The 15,264-nt window shown below is 40.5% G+C and overlaps 1 protein-coding gene and 1 non-coding gene across 2 annotated transcripts in view; both read right to left on the reverse strand.

Annotated features, from left to right (window-relative positions):
- LOC124711464 (phospholipase DDHD1-like) overlaps positions 1 to 15,264 on the reverse strand; it is a 176,891-nt gene that overhangs the window by 110,602 nt on the left and 51,025 nt on the right. The window contains exon 2 of the mRNA XM_047241560.1: positions 2,663 to 2,824. Coding sequence (XP_047097516.1) covers positions 2,663 to 2,824 — 162 coding nt within the window. The remainder of the gene's footprint in view (positions 1 to 2,662; positions 2,825 to 15,264) is intronic.
- Positions 9,517 to 9,591, reverse strand: Trnal-caa. The gene has a single exon. It is a non-coding gene; the product is annotated as a tRNA-Leu (tRNA).

Consider the following 15,264-nt stretch of genomic DNA (forward strand, 5'->3'; position numbering starts at 1 on the left):
CCATTCTGCTCTCTCACAATGTCTAATGACTACTGAGATTGCTGATATGGAGTACCTGGCAGTCGGCGGCAGCACAATGGACCTAATATGAAAAATGTATGTTTTTGGGGTTGCCAAGATACTTTTGATCACAGAGTGTATAATACATGCAGACCAGGCGTTATCAACATACATGGAAGGTGTGAGAGTTTAGGGCCCACAGTCTCTGTAAGTCTTAGTTGCCGTTAGGGAAAGGGTGGACTGGAAGTGGTAAAAACTTGTCACAATCCAATATCACCAATTTGTGCTCTGTCTTTTCCTTTGTTCCTTCTTTTTCTTTTGGATATTTAGTTTCGGCTTGGAAATGTCTAGACAGGCTTTTGGAACTGAAGACAAGCAGGATGTCCGACAGCCCATTTTCAATTATAATGACAAGTGGGGTAGTACAGTGATTAACACACTGGACTTGCATTCGGGAGGACGATGGTTTGAACCCATGTCCAACCATCTTAAATTAGGTTTCCCATGATTTCCCTAAATCGTTTAAGGCAAATGCCAGGATGATTTCCTCAAAAGGCATGGCCACTTTCCTTCTCCATCCTTCCCTAAATAGAGCTTGTGCTCATCTCTAATGACTTTGTTGTTTATGGGACATTAAACCACTGGTTTTCTCCTCCTCCTCCCATGACCAGTGTGGAAAGGGGAGGGGGAGGGGTGGTGGTGGTGGTGGTGGTGGTGGTGGTGGTGGTGGTGGTGATGGTTTGTGGGTATGGACGGGTAGTCCTCATCCAAGAGAGACCTGTCAAGAAAGATACTGCACTGCTCAGGAAGGGGAGGCCAAGGTCCTTGAGGTAGATTTAGAAGGATAATAGAGGGGGAGAAGATCCTGTTTTCCTTGATTCGGGGCCTGGAGAAGAGTGCTTGGGAGGATATTTGATCCCAGTATTGATGGAGGAGAGTGAGCATTCTTTTTTACTGTAGGCGGTACCTTGCTTATTATTTGTGTGACATATGTCATTGTTTGTACAGTATGTAAATGTTCATATTTCTTCCCAATCTCAAAATAAATTACTCAGTCAAAGGTTTTGTATTTTGCATTCTTTTTTGAATATACATCAAGCTGATGAGCAGGGAGAATGCTCTTCCCTACAGTTAATGTAAATCAGAAGTCTTCGACACAGAGTGTTCTCATGTAAGGGTTGGGCACAGTCTCCATACATTGGGCCATTTGAACACCACGGAACATGTTTACAACATATTCATTTAAAGTGCTGCACAGGAGATGGTGTATATTGTTTGACATATCACTGATAGACCAATACCTTCACTTTCTCTGAAGTGTGTCATTATAAAAAGGCAGAACGAAAGTTCCAGTGTTTTTCCTGGACACAAAGGACAAAGTAGACTCAACATCTTTCGAAGTTTCCTCATAATTCTTCCTCTGTTTGTAGTGTAAGGACATGAAAATATATACCTTGCAACACGCTGAGGTTCTTACGTGGTGTAACTATAACTGAGATATCCCCAAGCTTGTTACATCAGAGCAGGACCTGTGACTGTGTGGGAGATGATGTATTGTGTAATAGTTATTTGATGTATTGTGTAATAGTTATTTGTTTCTAATTTTACTGACGGAGGTGACTTTACTGTATTCATCTTCAATTTGTTCTACAAAGCACAATGGTTTTATTTTCAAGAAAATTTCCATGTCCATTCTGGAAAGACCAAGGACTGGGGACCACACTTCTCTCTTTGCTCCTTCAATCGGTTTTGCTCACTTATTGTAGCTAATGAAGGCAATGTCATGAAGTTGTATCTCTGAACATTGTAACTATCTGACCTGATGAGAATGCTGGTGACTTACGATCACTAACTCAGGATAGTTAGGTCTCTTCATTGCGAACTGTCTACCACTGTACCATGCACTCCAGCTGGAGACTATTCTCACAATCGTCACCCTATCACAGCACTAGCTGCCTGGTACCAGCAACCATTGCAGAGAGTCCTCCATGTTCCACATACTCCTTGGCATATGCAGCATGCTGACAGGACATACTGGCAGTTCAATTCCTTCATGATCAGGAGGCCACAGCTGTGCAGTTATATGATAACCTCCTCCTATAATGGCTCGGTGACAGTGTGGTGTTTTCCACACTTTGCATACACGATCCACATCATGTGAATAAGGTGTAATTGTACATTTGGTGGGACATGTGCTATGATGGCTGACATCCCCTGCATAGCTTGTGTTACTGAGGAAATTTTTGAAAAGTAGAGGCATAAACCCAGTGCCAGGAACAATATTTAACTAGCCATAAAAGGAGGAAGAAGGTAAGGTATACAGACGTGAAGGATAGTTGGGGGGGAGGGAGGGGGGGGGGGAGACGAACTGCCACAATGACTCACGGCCCCGTGCTCACCAGGCGCCAGGTATGTCATCACAAAAGAGTTGTGAGCCCCATGAGGAGAAAGAGAAAGAACCAGGAAACAGGATAAGCCAGTGGAAAGAAAAATAAACTGATCAGGAATAGAGAATGGGAAAAAGAAGTATGTATAGATCAGTACAGAATTGAAACAATGGAAAATAACTGATGACACTGACAAATTACTACATCCAAGAAAGAAGCTAATATTGCTAATGGAAAAAGAAAATGAAAGCCATTTTGATTTATGACTGACTTACCAGGACGAGCAGTGTTGCAAGTAGGATCTGGCAGCAAGTCGAGGAGCTTCTTCCCGATGAAAAGACTTAAATGAACAGCTTCTAGTTGATCACAGTGGTCAGCTTCCAAGGGTTGCCATGTTGCATAGAACCAGGTCCCACGGGTGATAGCACATTCTTCACCTTGTGCAAAATATTTTTTAACAACCAAAATCTCACAGTTATTTTTTCGAATAGCAAATTTAAAACCTTTTATTGTCTGAAACAAATTATTTTATATCCTTATAGTCATACATGACCCCCCCCCCCCCCTCCCCTCCAATCAAACAGGCGCCCCCAGAAAAATTACGGTGTAACATAAGCGGGTAAACAAGAAATTAATAATTCTACTCACATGTACAAAATTTCACTGTGTGTGTGTGTGTGTGTGTGTGTGTGTGTGTGTGTGTGCTGATCTTATGAGCACACAATGGAGAGCTCATCAGCGCCCTTACACTTATCAAAACAAATGAATGTGGATATAAACTAAAATTGTTGTATACTCATGCACTCGAAATGACCACATAGTCACTATCTCATATGCACTAAAACCAATTAGGACAGAAAGTGGCTATACATAAAATTAAAACACAGAGAAAACAAAACACAGAGGGGCTAAAAGAAAGCACAGGAAAATGTAAATGGCTCAGCACTTACAAAAAACTTGGTTGAGTCAGTCACCCTGTTGACACATTAAAAACATCTCCTTAAAATCTTGTTAAAATGTTGAATAATTCACAAAACTTTAAAACTTGAATCACATTCGTTTGAACACTGCTTAAAATAGAGAGCAGATCCGTCGGCAAATCTGTCACCATCTGCTGGTCAGCAAATAAAATGCAGTCCAATAAAATGTGGTGCACAGTGATCTGCACGCTGCAAGCACCACACGTTGGATGGTCCTCTCACTGGAGTAAGCGGCCTATGCGAAGACAAGTAAGAACGGCCTTGTCCCGTCGACGTGGCTGGAAAGAAGTACGCCATGGCCGAGCTGTGGGCTTTACAACACAGAGCTTGTTGTCAGTCACTTCGAGCCATTTGTCTTGCCACTGATGCATGACTTTGTACCTCAACAGCGAGGTGATAGCATGCAGGGGGATAGCACATGAAATACCAGAGGATCACAACATGTCTCCTTGGCAATCAATCTAACCTTTCGCTCCCCGCAATTCTCATGTGCCCAGGTACCTAGCAGAAAGACACCTCCTTCCTCAGTCACTGTAGTTGGAGGAGGGCATCCATGATATAGTGGATGAATTTATCTGCTGGGTACAAACATTGGAGAGAGTAAAGGGCGCTCAGAAAATCTGAACAGACAAGAAATTTAGCACTGGAAGAACGTCTCATCTGCTGCAGTGCCCAAAAGACCACATATTCTAACAAGTTGTCAGAAAATCAGGAAATATATATGTCAGAGATGAAATTAGCAACTTGGGCATTAAAATCAAATCAATATGGAATTTTGTTAGAAAGGAGACAGGAAAAGTAACCATTGGGGTAGGTGGGATTACTATTAAGGAGAATGAGACCATCTTAACCACCAGTACAAAAGTAGCTAACGTATTTAACAACCATTTCTGAAGTGCAGGTAAAAAAAAAAAAAAATGGTGAGAATAGTTGAAAAGAAAAAGCCAAGCAGGACACAGAAGAGATAGTTTTGAGAAATCTTAATTAGTTTAATTTTCACAAAGCAACCTCTTGCGAAATAAAGAAAAATCATTAAATCTTTGAAAAATAAATGTTCTGTTGGAGTAGATGACAACTCTAACAAGATATTAAAACAATGTGGAGTAGTTACAGCTGATGTTCTGACTCACATATGTAATGCATCACTAGCTCAAGGTATTTTCCCAGACAGCTTAAAATACACCATTGTCAAGCCTCTCTACACAAAAGGGGACACTATAGATGTCAATAATTACCAGCCAGTATCCTTGATAACAACATTTTCACAAATCGTGAAGAAAGTAATGTACTCAAGATTGGTTAGCCAGCTCAACAGTAATGGGATACGTAACAAATCACAGTGCGGATTTTAAAAATGATGTGCCACTGAGACAGCAATATACAATTTCACTGCCCACATAATAAAGTCTTTAAATAGTAAAATGTAACAATGGCAATTTTCTGTGACTTATCCAAAGCATTTGATTGTGTGAACCAGAGAGTGTAAGAGCGGTTAAGTCATGTCAACAGAACAGGAAACAAAAAGTTTCTTTATGTGGTTTAAGGGATTTAAGGAACTTTGCCATTTCATCTAACTGGGGTGAAATTACGTTAGGTGTTCCACAGTGTTCAATCATGGGTCCCGTTCTGTTCTTGACATATGTAAATGACATCACTTCTTACCTGAAACAAGAAGCTAAAGTGATGCTGTTTGCTGATGCTACAAACATCATTACTAATCCAGTAAAAGAAACTCCAAAAGAAAATGATACAAGTAATTTCTTTGCAAAAGTTATTAATTAGTTTTCTGTGAATAGGCTTGCTCTGAACTTTGAAAAAACACTGTACATCCAATTTTCTGCTGTAAGGAGCACAGATCCTTCAATAAATATAACACAACATCAACAGAAGTCAGTAGCCAGGTACAGCATACTAAGTATTTGGTTGTACATATAGATGAGAATCTTAATTGGAAAATTCATATTTTGGATCTTCTACAGCGACTAGGTTCAGCAAATTTTGCAATCAGAATAATTGCCAATATTGAGGATGTAGAAATTAGTAAGCTAACATACTTTGCATACCCTCGCTCTCTGATGTCAAACAAATAATATTTTGAGGTAACTCAACACTTAGGCAAACAGTATTCACTGCTCAAATGAAGATGATTAGAATAACGTGTGGGGCTGACAGTCGCACATCTTGTAGGCATCTGTTTAAAAGGTTAGGAATTCTTACAACCACCTCACAATACATTTACTCAGTAATGAAATTTGTTCTCAAAAACATGGTCCAGTTTAAAAACAACAGTGACATTCATGATTACAATACCAGAAGAAAGGCAAACTTACACTATCCTCTAATTAACCTACCTTTGACACAGAAAGGGGTAAAATATGCTGCTGTAAAACTTTTTGATAAATTATCAGATGAAATAAAATGTCGGACAGACAGCAGTAATAGTTTCAAAAATAAATTTAAATCGTACTTCCTTGACAACTCCATCTATACTAGATATGGATTTTTGAATAGGAATAAATAAATCTATAGGTATAATATATACATTTTGTGCCATTTAAGCGAATGGGGTAGTTAATAAAAATTTTAACTAAAAGAATAAGGGAACTTTGATTCATGTGTGCATTTATTATGCACTTGACACGTTCCACATCATAACAGTTACCATGAGACATGAATGGAACACGTAACTAACTCTAATTCTGCATCAAAGACAGTAAAGTCTTGAGGCAGTCGGACCTTGAGGACATGATCCGGGATAATAGAAAACGACAGAGCAACAAACACAGTCCCCCTGCTTGGACCCAATTGTAAAGACAGCTGCATAGGTGTGGTGCTCGTATCAAATGTCTGAAAATATTGAAGTAAAAACAGAAGCACGGGTGTAATCTCTCCTGTGCTGCACTAAATCTAAAATTACACTTGGTCTTTGTGCCAACCAGGGTGGCAGATGGTTAAAACCCTGGATTTGGGATTGTACTTGCTCCATACTGAATGACTCCAGTACATGCTGCACGCAGACCCCAAATGGCATTGTGCCCATGGATGGCTGGAGAAAAGACATTCCAGAGGCGGAAGCAACAGTATAGCGTGCGGGTGAAGTCAGATCTGCAGAGACTTTACATGCCTTATTCACCAGGAGGAGCTGCTGCCGAATCGTATATGGCGGTTCTCCAGCCTCAGCACAGAGGCTGGATATGGGACTGGTCCTCTAATCACCCTTGAACAGTCGAATCCCCTCCTGGTGGACAGCATTAATGATCTGCAAATAAGGCGGCCTCACTGATCCATACACTGTTCACCCATAATCCAGCCACAAATGCATGAAAGCCCTATAAAACTGAAGGAGACACATCCTGCTTGCTCCCCAAGACCTGTGGCTAAGGCATTTTAAGAGATTTAGTACCTTCAGGGTTCTGGGGTTCAGGTCTCTCAGGTGTGTCAACCACAACAATTTCGAGTAAAAATTGAGGGCCAGAAACAGCACTGCATCTCTAAAATGTAGGATCGTGTCCCCCTTATGCAGGGCAGGCAAATTACAAATACTATGAGAATGATTAAAACAAAAACAAAAACAAACACACACACACACACACACACACACACACACACACACACACACACACACACACTTATCTGCAGAAAACTGAAAACCTGCCTTTGCAGCCCCCTCCTCTAACCTCCTACGCACTTTAAGTTGCAACTGATGGCTTGCCATTGCAGCACTGGTGGAAGAACAGAAACCAGCGAAACTGTCCACAAATAAGTAGCACTGTACAGGACTCCTTACTGTAGACATGGTAGTTTTTATGGCCATGGCGAAGAGGGTAACACTTAAAACACTGTCCTGCTCAAATGATCTGACAGCGAGCCACCAACTCGGGTCCAAAAACACTGTTGAGACAGGAGACACCATGTGAAAAGGGGAAGGTGGCCATGAAAACCCCACTGATGCAGTTGTGAAAGAATACAGTGTCTCCAAGCAGTATCGTATGCCTTGCGGATATCGAAGAATGTACCAATGCAGCTATGGCTGCATAGGAAAGACTGCTGAATAGCTGCCTCTAGGCCTCTAGTGGGGTGAGGTGGACCGAAATCTCCAGAATCCACACGGAGAGTGGCCAATGAGTTGTCTGGTCTCTAACAACCAAACCAGACCAGATGGATGTTAACCATTTGCTCCAGAGTCTCTCCAACACAGTTTGCTAAGGCGACTCCTGTAACTACTGGGAGATCTACTGTCCTTTCCCAGTTTCAGGAGAGGTATCAGAATGGCCTCCCTACACACGTTGGGGAAGTTGGCTGTCTGCCATATAAGATTAAAACATTTGAGGAGGATTTCCTTTGATACCACTGGCAAATATCGAAGCATACAGTACCGGATTTTGTTGTGACCAGATGCAGTCTCACAAGTCTAAGACAGTGATGATTTGAGCTCCCACTTGGAGAAAGGAGAGTTGCAGGCTTCAGAAGAGTCAGAGCTGAAGTCCAACTTGCCCCTCTCTACAGTTGCATGGTAGTGACTAAATGCCAGATCCTGGCTTGCATTGGCTGTAGTTTTTGCAAAATGTTCAGCCAGCATCTGAGCAATGTCTCTGGGTGTTGTTCACAGACACCCATTTCAGCACTGCTGCTATCGGTAAACGATTGTGTTTACCAGAAATCCTCCGCATGGCTTCCCATACTTTTGTAGAACGGTTGATGGAGTCCAAGAACGCTTGCCATGACCGTTTTTTCTCCTTCATGACATGTTGAGCCTTGGCTCTTGCGATTTGAAATGCTGTGAGATTGTCCAATGTCAGGCAGCATTTAAACAGTCAACGAGCTGCACGCCTTGCCCAGATGGCTGAACAGCACTATTCTGTCCACCAAGCAGAGCAGAGGAGAGGAGTGGCGTGTGTCATTGACAAACACAGCAACACCTCCCTTAGCTTGTTCCCCAATCAGGTCATCCTTATGATGGAGAGTGCAGCCCCGTAGCACAGGGGCATCAGTAGCTTTGAAATGTGTTTCTTGTAAACAAAAGCAAAACACAAGCACAGAGGCTGGGCCTGTGCCTGGAGTTTCACTTCCTCCACATGAGTCCTAAGCCCATTCATTTTAGTATGGACACCATTTACCATCATGGTTGGACTTTTACCCCGTCTTTCCGCTGGGGTGGGAAGACCACTATGGCTGGAGTTTCAGCTTTGGGGTAAGATGGTTGCCCCCAAGCAGACTTCGCAGTCCATTGGCTCTGAAGCAGAAGCAGCAGAACCAACAAGTTTAATGACATCGGCATGGTCTGACAGTCTACTGCCTGTTTTTGCCTGCAGTGGAAGTTTCCTATTTGCTTTCTTGGCTTGGAAGGGCTTTGCGGGAATTACCGCAACAGCAGCAGACACAGCGCTGGATTTTCACAAGACTCTGCCTTCGGAGGGACTGTGAGCTCTGCAATGGTGGTAACTGTGACTTTCTCTTATGTTCCTGGAGGGGCTGTGGGCTCATAAACAACTGCAGCTAGACAAGTACACTGACAAACACAGTTACTAGTGCTGATAATAGCAATCTCCATTTGTGTAAAAGCACTGGCTGTCGAAATAGGCTTTTTAAGGGCAGAAGCAAGATTGGTACTGAATGTGGGATGCTGCCTGGCCTTATAGATCTTCTTGGCCTCTCCATATGGGATGCATTTTGGCATCTTAATCTTCTGTATCTTCCACTCTACAGGGAAGATATTGCACTCCCTAATCCAGACAGGGTGATTACACACTTTGGAGGGGAGGAACAGCCAATGCCATCATGGGCGGCTTTGCCACATTTGCCATAGTGGCTTCACCCTTACATCTTAATGTTGTGTGCCCAAACCACTAGCATTAGAAACAGCTCGTATGGCCACACGGTGAGATGGAGAAAACGCATCTTGATGTTGTCTCGGAGTTCCGTGCTGTTGAAAGTAGAGATGAAGGAGTTAGATTTCACCAGACCACCATTCACCCTTTTCAATATATTTTGCATGTCAATAATCCCCTCCTGAGCCCTCTCATCCTTAATTCTTCCTTGGGAATGTCAACAAGATCTTGACAGGTCAACACCTTTTCTATACAGAATGAGATTTTCACTCTGCAGTGGAGTGTGCGCTGATATGAAACTTCCTGGCAGATTAAAACTGTGTGCCGGACCGAGACTCGAACTCGGGACCTTTGCCTTTTGCGGGCAAGTGCTCTACCAACTGAGCTACCCAAGCATGACTCTCACCCCATCCTCACAGCTTTAGTTCTGCCAGTACCTCGTCTCCTACCTTCCAAACTGGTACTGGCAGAACTAAAGCTGTAAGGACGGGGTGTGAGTCATGCTTGGGTAGCTCAGTTGGTAGAGCACTTGCCCGCGAAAGGCAAAGGTCCTGAGTTCGAGTCTCGGTCTGGCACACAGTTTTAATCTTCCAGGAAGTTTCATACCTTTTATATAGTTCAAGGTGTTGTGGAGCTCCTTGTTGATAGCATATTCTCCAAGGCATTTAGCTTTCCAGGGGCTTGTTGCCTGTTGGGAACTAGCAGTTTCAACCAACATCATGCCATTACAAAGTCATTTGATGGATTTCAGTGAACTTGCAATCCCCTCCAAACCTTTTTCAACATAAAAAGGTGAAACTTTGTCGAAATTGCTCTCTTTCCACTTCACAATTAAAAACACATTCTGACTGCAGCATGCATTCTGTTACTATGCATGGACAAATTCTGGGTAACCCCTGAGTCTGGAGGACTGGCTACATGAGCCCTCTTATTTGAATGTGTGTTAGTACCTAGCAGCCCACCCACCCATTCCACTGGAAGGTGGAAGGATCCATCTCAGCCCCACAAGCAGCTAGGGAAATAGAAGTCCATCTAGACAGAGCCCAACGTGCCTCGTGCCTAGGTAAGCCTATACAAGGGGCGGGTTCCCCAGGAGTTGCCCGTTAGCAACTGTTCCACCTCAACAGCCATGCATCCCATTAATGCACAGCACGCCTTGAGATTGAGGTTTTTTTATTTAAAAAGAGGTTTATGCCATCCTCGCAATCTGGGCAGTCAAGCCAAGATCCCCATTCCCTGAGACACACAATATTCCACCATCATAATGCACAGTGGTTGCTGAAACATGCCCAGAGCTTACAGTGACTGGTGATTGGGGGCGCTTACCAGTTCCCAGCTCAGGAACACAGGGGTTGACAAGACCATACCCAGCTAATGAATGCCAAGCCCCTGAGAGCTTCACAGTATGACTTGTGGTAAACAAAATACAGAGAGGACTGCCAACAAAGCAACTGTAGCTACACTCCCTTTCGATATTTTTAACAATACGTTGAATTAAGAAACCAAGCATTTGTAATCATTGAGGGTGTTATTTAATACGCTTGCATTTAAAATAGATGTCATTTCTATAGAACTAATTTTGTCTACTTTAATTTACTGTGTAGCTAATTGTTGTGAATTAAAGTACTGCTTCTTTACGGAAACTGTTTCCTGTGGTTTCTGGCTAAAATTCTGGAGTCAAAAAAGCCACACTCATTTGTAGAGCATTTGTTCATTGTAACATTATAACATCACACCATTTTAGGGCATAAAGTTCTGTAATTGGTAATCTATGGCCAGAATTACAATTAAAGTTCTTTGCATGCCTCTTGATATCTTACTTTTTTCTGAAGCAAGTTGCGTATCTTCTTACAAAACTTTCCATTGTCAAAGTCAATCTACTCACTAATATTTCTCATTCTTTGTTATGAATATGGTTAGGTTGTCCTAGAGTGTAATTATCACTCAAGCTATTATTTGCTTCATACCCCATACTCTCACTCAGTAACAAACAGTGTTTCCTCTTGCTTTACGTTTAATTCTGATCACATTTTGCTGTATCCATAGTGGCCCTTTCAGCAGTCTACAAAGAGACAGATGGATCTTCCTAACTTAATGACAAAGGTAAAACAATATAAGGTATCAATCAATTGTGAGAAACATTAGTGGCTAATACCTATGACAACATAGTTTGTGGATTGAGGTCGAAACTGATAAAAAGTTACAAGCAAAAATGGGGATACATATCAACAAAAGTTAGAATTTCTATCATTTGTAAAGAATGCCATCAACAGCAAGGCTTGAATATTTTTTTCAGTGGTCATAAGAGAAGGACTTATTAAAATCTGTGAAACTTATAAATACAGCTGTTGGCTGTTAGTATCTATGAAGCATGAACACAACAATGCATATGTATGATAAGTTGTTATACCAGATCACACATTAAGAAGCATGACCATCACATGTGTGTTTGATAATGCAGCAAATCAACTGTGACTAAATATATAAAAATATAATAGAGGGAAACATTCCACGTGGGAAAAATATATCTAAAAACAAAGATTTTGAGACTTACCAAACAAAAGCGCTGGCAGGTCGATAGACACACAAACAAACACAAACATACACGCAAAATTCAAGCTTTCGCAACAAACAGTTGCTTCATCAGGAAAGAGGGAAGGAGAGGGAAGGACGAAAGGATGTGGGTTTTAAGGGAGAGGGTAAGGAGTCATTCCAATCCCGGGAATGTCTGCTTGTGTCTGTGTATGTGCGGATGGATATGTGTGTGTGTGTGCGCGCGCGCGCGAGTGTATACCTGTCCCTTTTTCCCCCTGAGGTAAGTCTTTCCGCTCCCGGGATTGGAATGACTCCTTACCCTCTCCCTTAAAACCCACATCCTTTCGTCCTTCCCTCTCCTTCCCTCTTTCCTGATGAAGCAACTGTTTGTTGCGAAAGCTTGAATTTTGCGTGTATGTTTGTGTTTGTTTGTGTGTCTATCGACCTGCCAGCGCTTTTGTTTGGTAAGTCTCGAAATCTTTGTTTTTAGATAAATATACAAAAAGTTTCATTTTTTTATATCCACAAATATGGAAGTCCACATGAATACTATGTTAGCACCCATTACAATTAAATGGCCATAGATTAACCCAAAACACAAGATTTCCTTTTCTCGAATAAAACAGTGTCCTTTGGTGTACAGCAATGCCCAGCCAGGAGAGGACTTCAGTAAGGAAGTCAAAATTTTGGGGCAAAAGTCGTTCTAAAAACATTACAAATAATTAAAGATATGGAGTTTTTGACAAAGAATTGTCACAGTTCTACATTTTATAATCTTACTGAAGTGCTGTATTATTCAATGAAGAAAGGTACAGTCAACTGGTATTAATCAGCGTGATGCAGCAGAAGTTGCAGGAAATCACATAAGGTTATCATTTTCTTTGTTACAGAGCAAGCTAGTAAATGGGCTTATATAGACATATACAATGCTACCATACGAGAGCAACTGCAACACGTAGTTACTTAATCATCACATAGCATGACTACACACAGTATTCAATGCATTATAAATGCAAATGGTCATCAACAGCAAAATATGTAAATGATTAGTCACAAAGGCCAAATACTTTAATGGGTATTCTTGGTGCAAGCCAACATTAATATTTCCATCCACCCCATGCCACTCCTCAACTATGAAAGAGTTAACTAGTTTTTACAGCTCATATAGGCAAAAAGCTATATATATTGTTTGGGTATATTATATCGCTACTGTTTAACTGAAATGAAAGATTTTCATTATTATTATTATTATTATTTTTTTTTTTTACTCTGTTGCAATAACTGTCAGCTGAGCACAGTGTAGCAGATTAACAACTTTCTGCACTGTATACTGCACTTGTTCCTCTTTCAGATGATATGAGCAAACCGTTGCTTCTCCTTGCTCCAGTTCAGCTCATCTAGGGAAGGAAAATATTTTTTATAAGAAGAATTCTTCAATTCAATTGGTTATTTGCTGCCTATGTATAGTGGTTAAGGCATTATTTGACTAAGTATAGCAGTTCAATCTAAACTGTGGTGGTTACTAAAAAGAGTAAGGCTGTTTTCAACCCAGAAATTGTTCTGAATGTTGCATTGCTTTACTAACAATGGTCCTACTGTATGTGGTATACTCTTTCCTTCCCATAAACTTTGAAATGACTCAACTAGAAGTTGTAGAAGGATCTACAGTTAATGTGGAATCAGAATCATGGTGTTATTTGGGTATCCTTTATACTAACAAATCATTGCCCCCCCAGTGAAGCCATGGCAGAAAAAATTCCTAAGATCAAACAGTGTGACAGATCCTTGGACATACAGATTTGATATCTAACACTTACCCACTTACCTCTATTGAAAACTCTCCTGACACTCATCATAACGAGCAAAAATGCATTACATGTTTTCTCTCAGTATGACTGCAATTGAGATCATGTTTCCACTCCATGCCTAAATTCAAAGGACCTTCAGCAACTTCCATTATCTTCTTTTTATCTTTCTTGGGCCCATTCATAAATATTTATATTTTGTAAAATTTTAACTCTAACTCAATTCATGTTTCCTCCTCACCCCATTTGCAAGCATAAATTCTCATTATTTGGAATATGATTTCACAATCAATACTGCAGCTGCAGAACCGGCATCAAGATGCTCAGTAAGCCAGACAAGACATTCTTGTTATACCTCTCTCACATCTACATTTGGTCTGCTAACAGATACTAACTAAATCATAGGCAGTTCTGCTTTATAATCTCTTGGGTTTCAGAGATTGCCCCTTCAGCATACACCATCATACACTAATGCACACAGATGAGATTATTTGTTTGTATTTTGTTCATTTAAACAAGAAATTTGTTACTGAGAAAGCATGCAGTCATGAGCTTTACTTTTGATGTGTAGCTGATATGTGTTATAATCCAGGAAAGACATCAGAACTGTCCGCTACCATTATAAGAACTCCACTTCTGTTATGTCTAGTACTATTGATAACCAAACATGTAATTTCAATGCATTTCATGAAAATTAGTATAACAACTGATTGACAAATAAATACAAACTAAAAATCCTCTCACAAGCATAAGCAAAATATTCTTTTATGTAATTCAGATAAAATTTGTGACAGACAGAATTTCTGTTTATTCTGTTCTATCTTGGATCTACTTTATGATATTTCTGTGATTTGTTAATTTGTCATATTAGTTGTGGCTCACTTCCTCTAAATTATGTCATAGCTTATGTTCCATAAACAGAAAGATAAGGATACGAATACCATTTTTAGCTGTCTCATGTAATATTTGCCTTGAAATTGTGTTTTGCTTTCCTCTTAATGGGGTAATGATATGTTCATGTTTGGAAACAGTGAAACACATGACCAGACTACTGATGTATACAGATTGTTTGATAAATATGGGAAACAGAGAAAAAGCTTTCAAAAAAAGCTGCTTTACTTTCCGGTACAGTTCTCTTTTCAACTATGGAGACTTACCCCCATTATTTTGCAGATTTTAGATCCCTTTAGAAAAGTAACAACTACAGAATGCCAACAAGTACTCACTGACAAAGAATAGCACACTAATTCCTCAACAATTTCATTTCTATAGTCAAGTCTTGATATTTGATAAAATGAAAAAGTTGGAGAGAAGCCAAAAGATTAGAGCAGGTGAGACACATATTGGTATGCTTTCAATGCAACTGCAGTATTGTCGCATTTAAAATTCTACTTTATCTTCCACTAAGTCAATACATCATCATTTCCATGAGTACCTGATTGTTTTGAATACAGCTTTAACAGATGAGAATGATTGCTTAATATGACCCTTTGATTAAAAGGTGTCATGGTTGTGTTAAAGTTGTCTGCCATTTGAATAAAAGACTTTATTCATCAAATTCATCACAGGTCCTATCTAAAACACACATGAGAACATGAATGATGGAAAATATATACATACCAAGTGATAACCAACATGGTTATACAGTGAAACATACATGGAAAGAGATGAATTAAAAGATCATAGTATTTAAGATCTGGGAGTTTCATAGGTATCACACATACAAGGT

This window comes from Schistocerca piceifrons, chromosome 8, assembly GCF_021461385.2.
Source record: "Schistocerca piceifrons isolate TAMUIC-IGC-003096 chromosome 8, iqSchPice1.1, whole genome shotgun sequence".
Lineage (NCBI taxonomy): Eukaryota > Metazoa > Arthropoda > Insecta > Orthoptera > Acrididae > Schistocerca > Schistocerca piceifrons.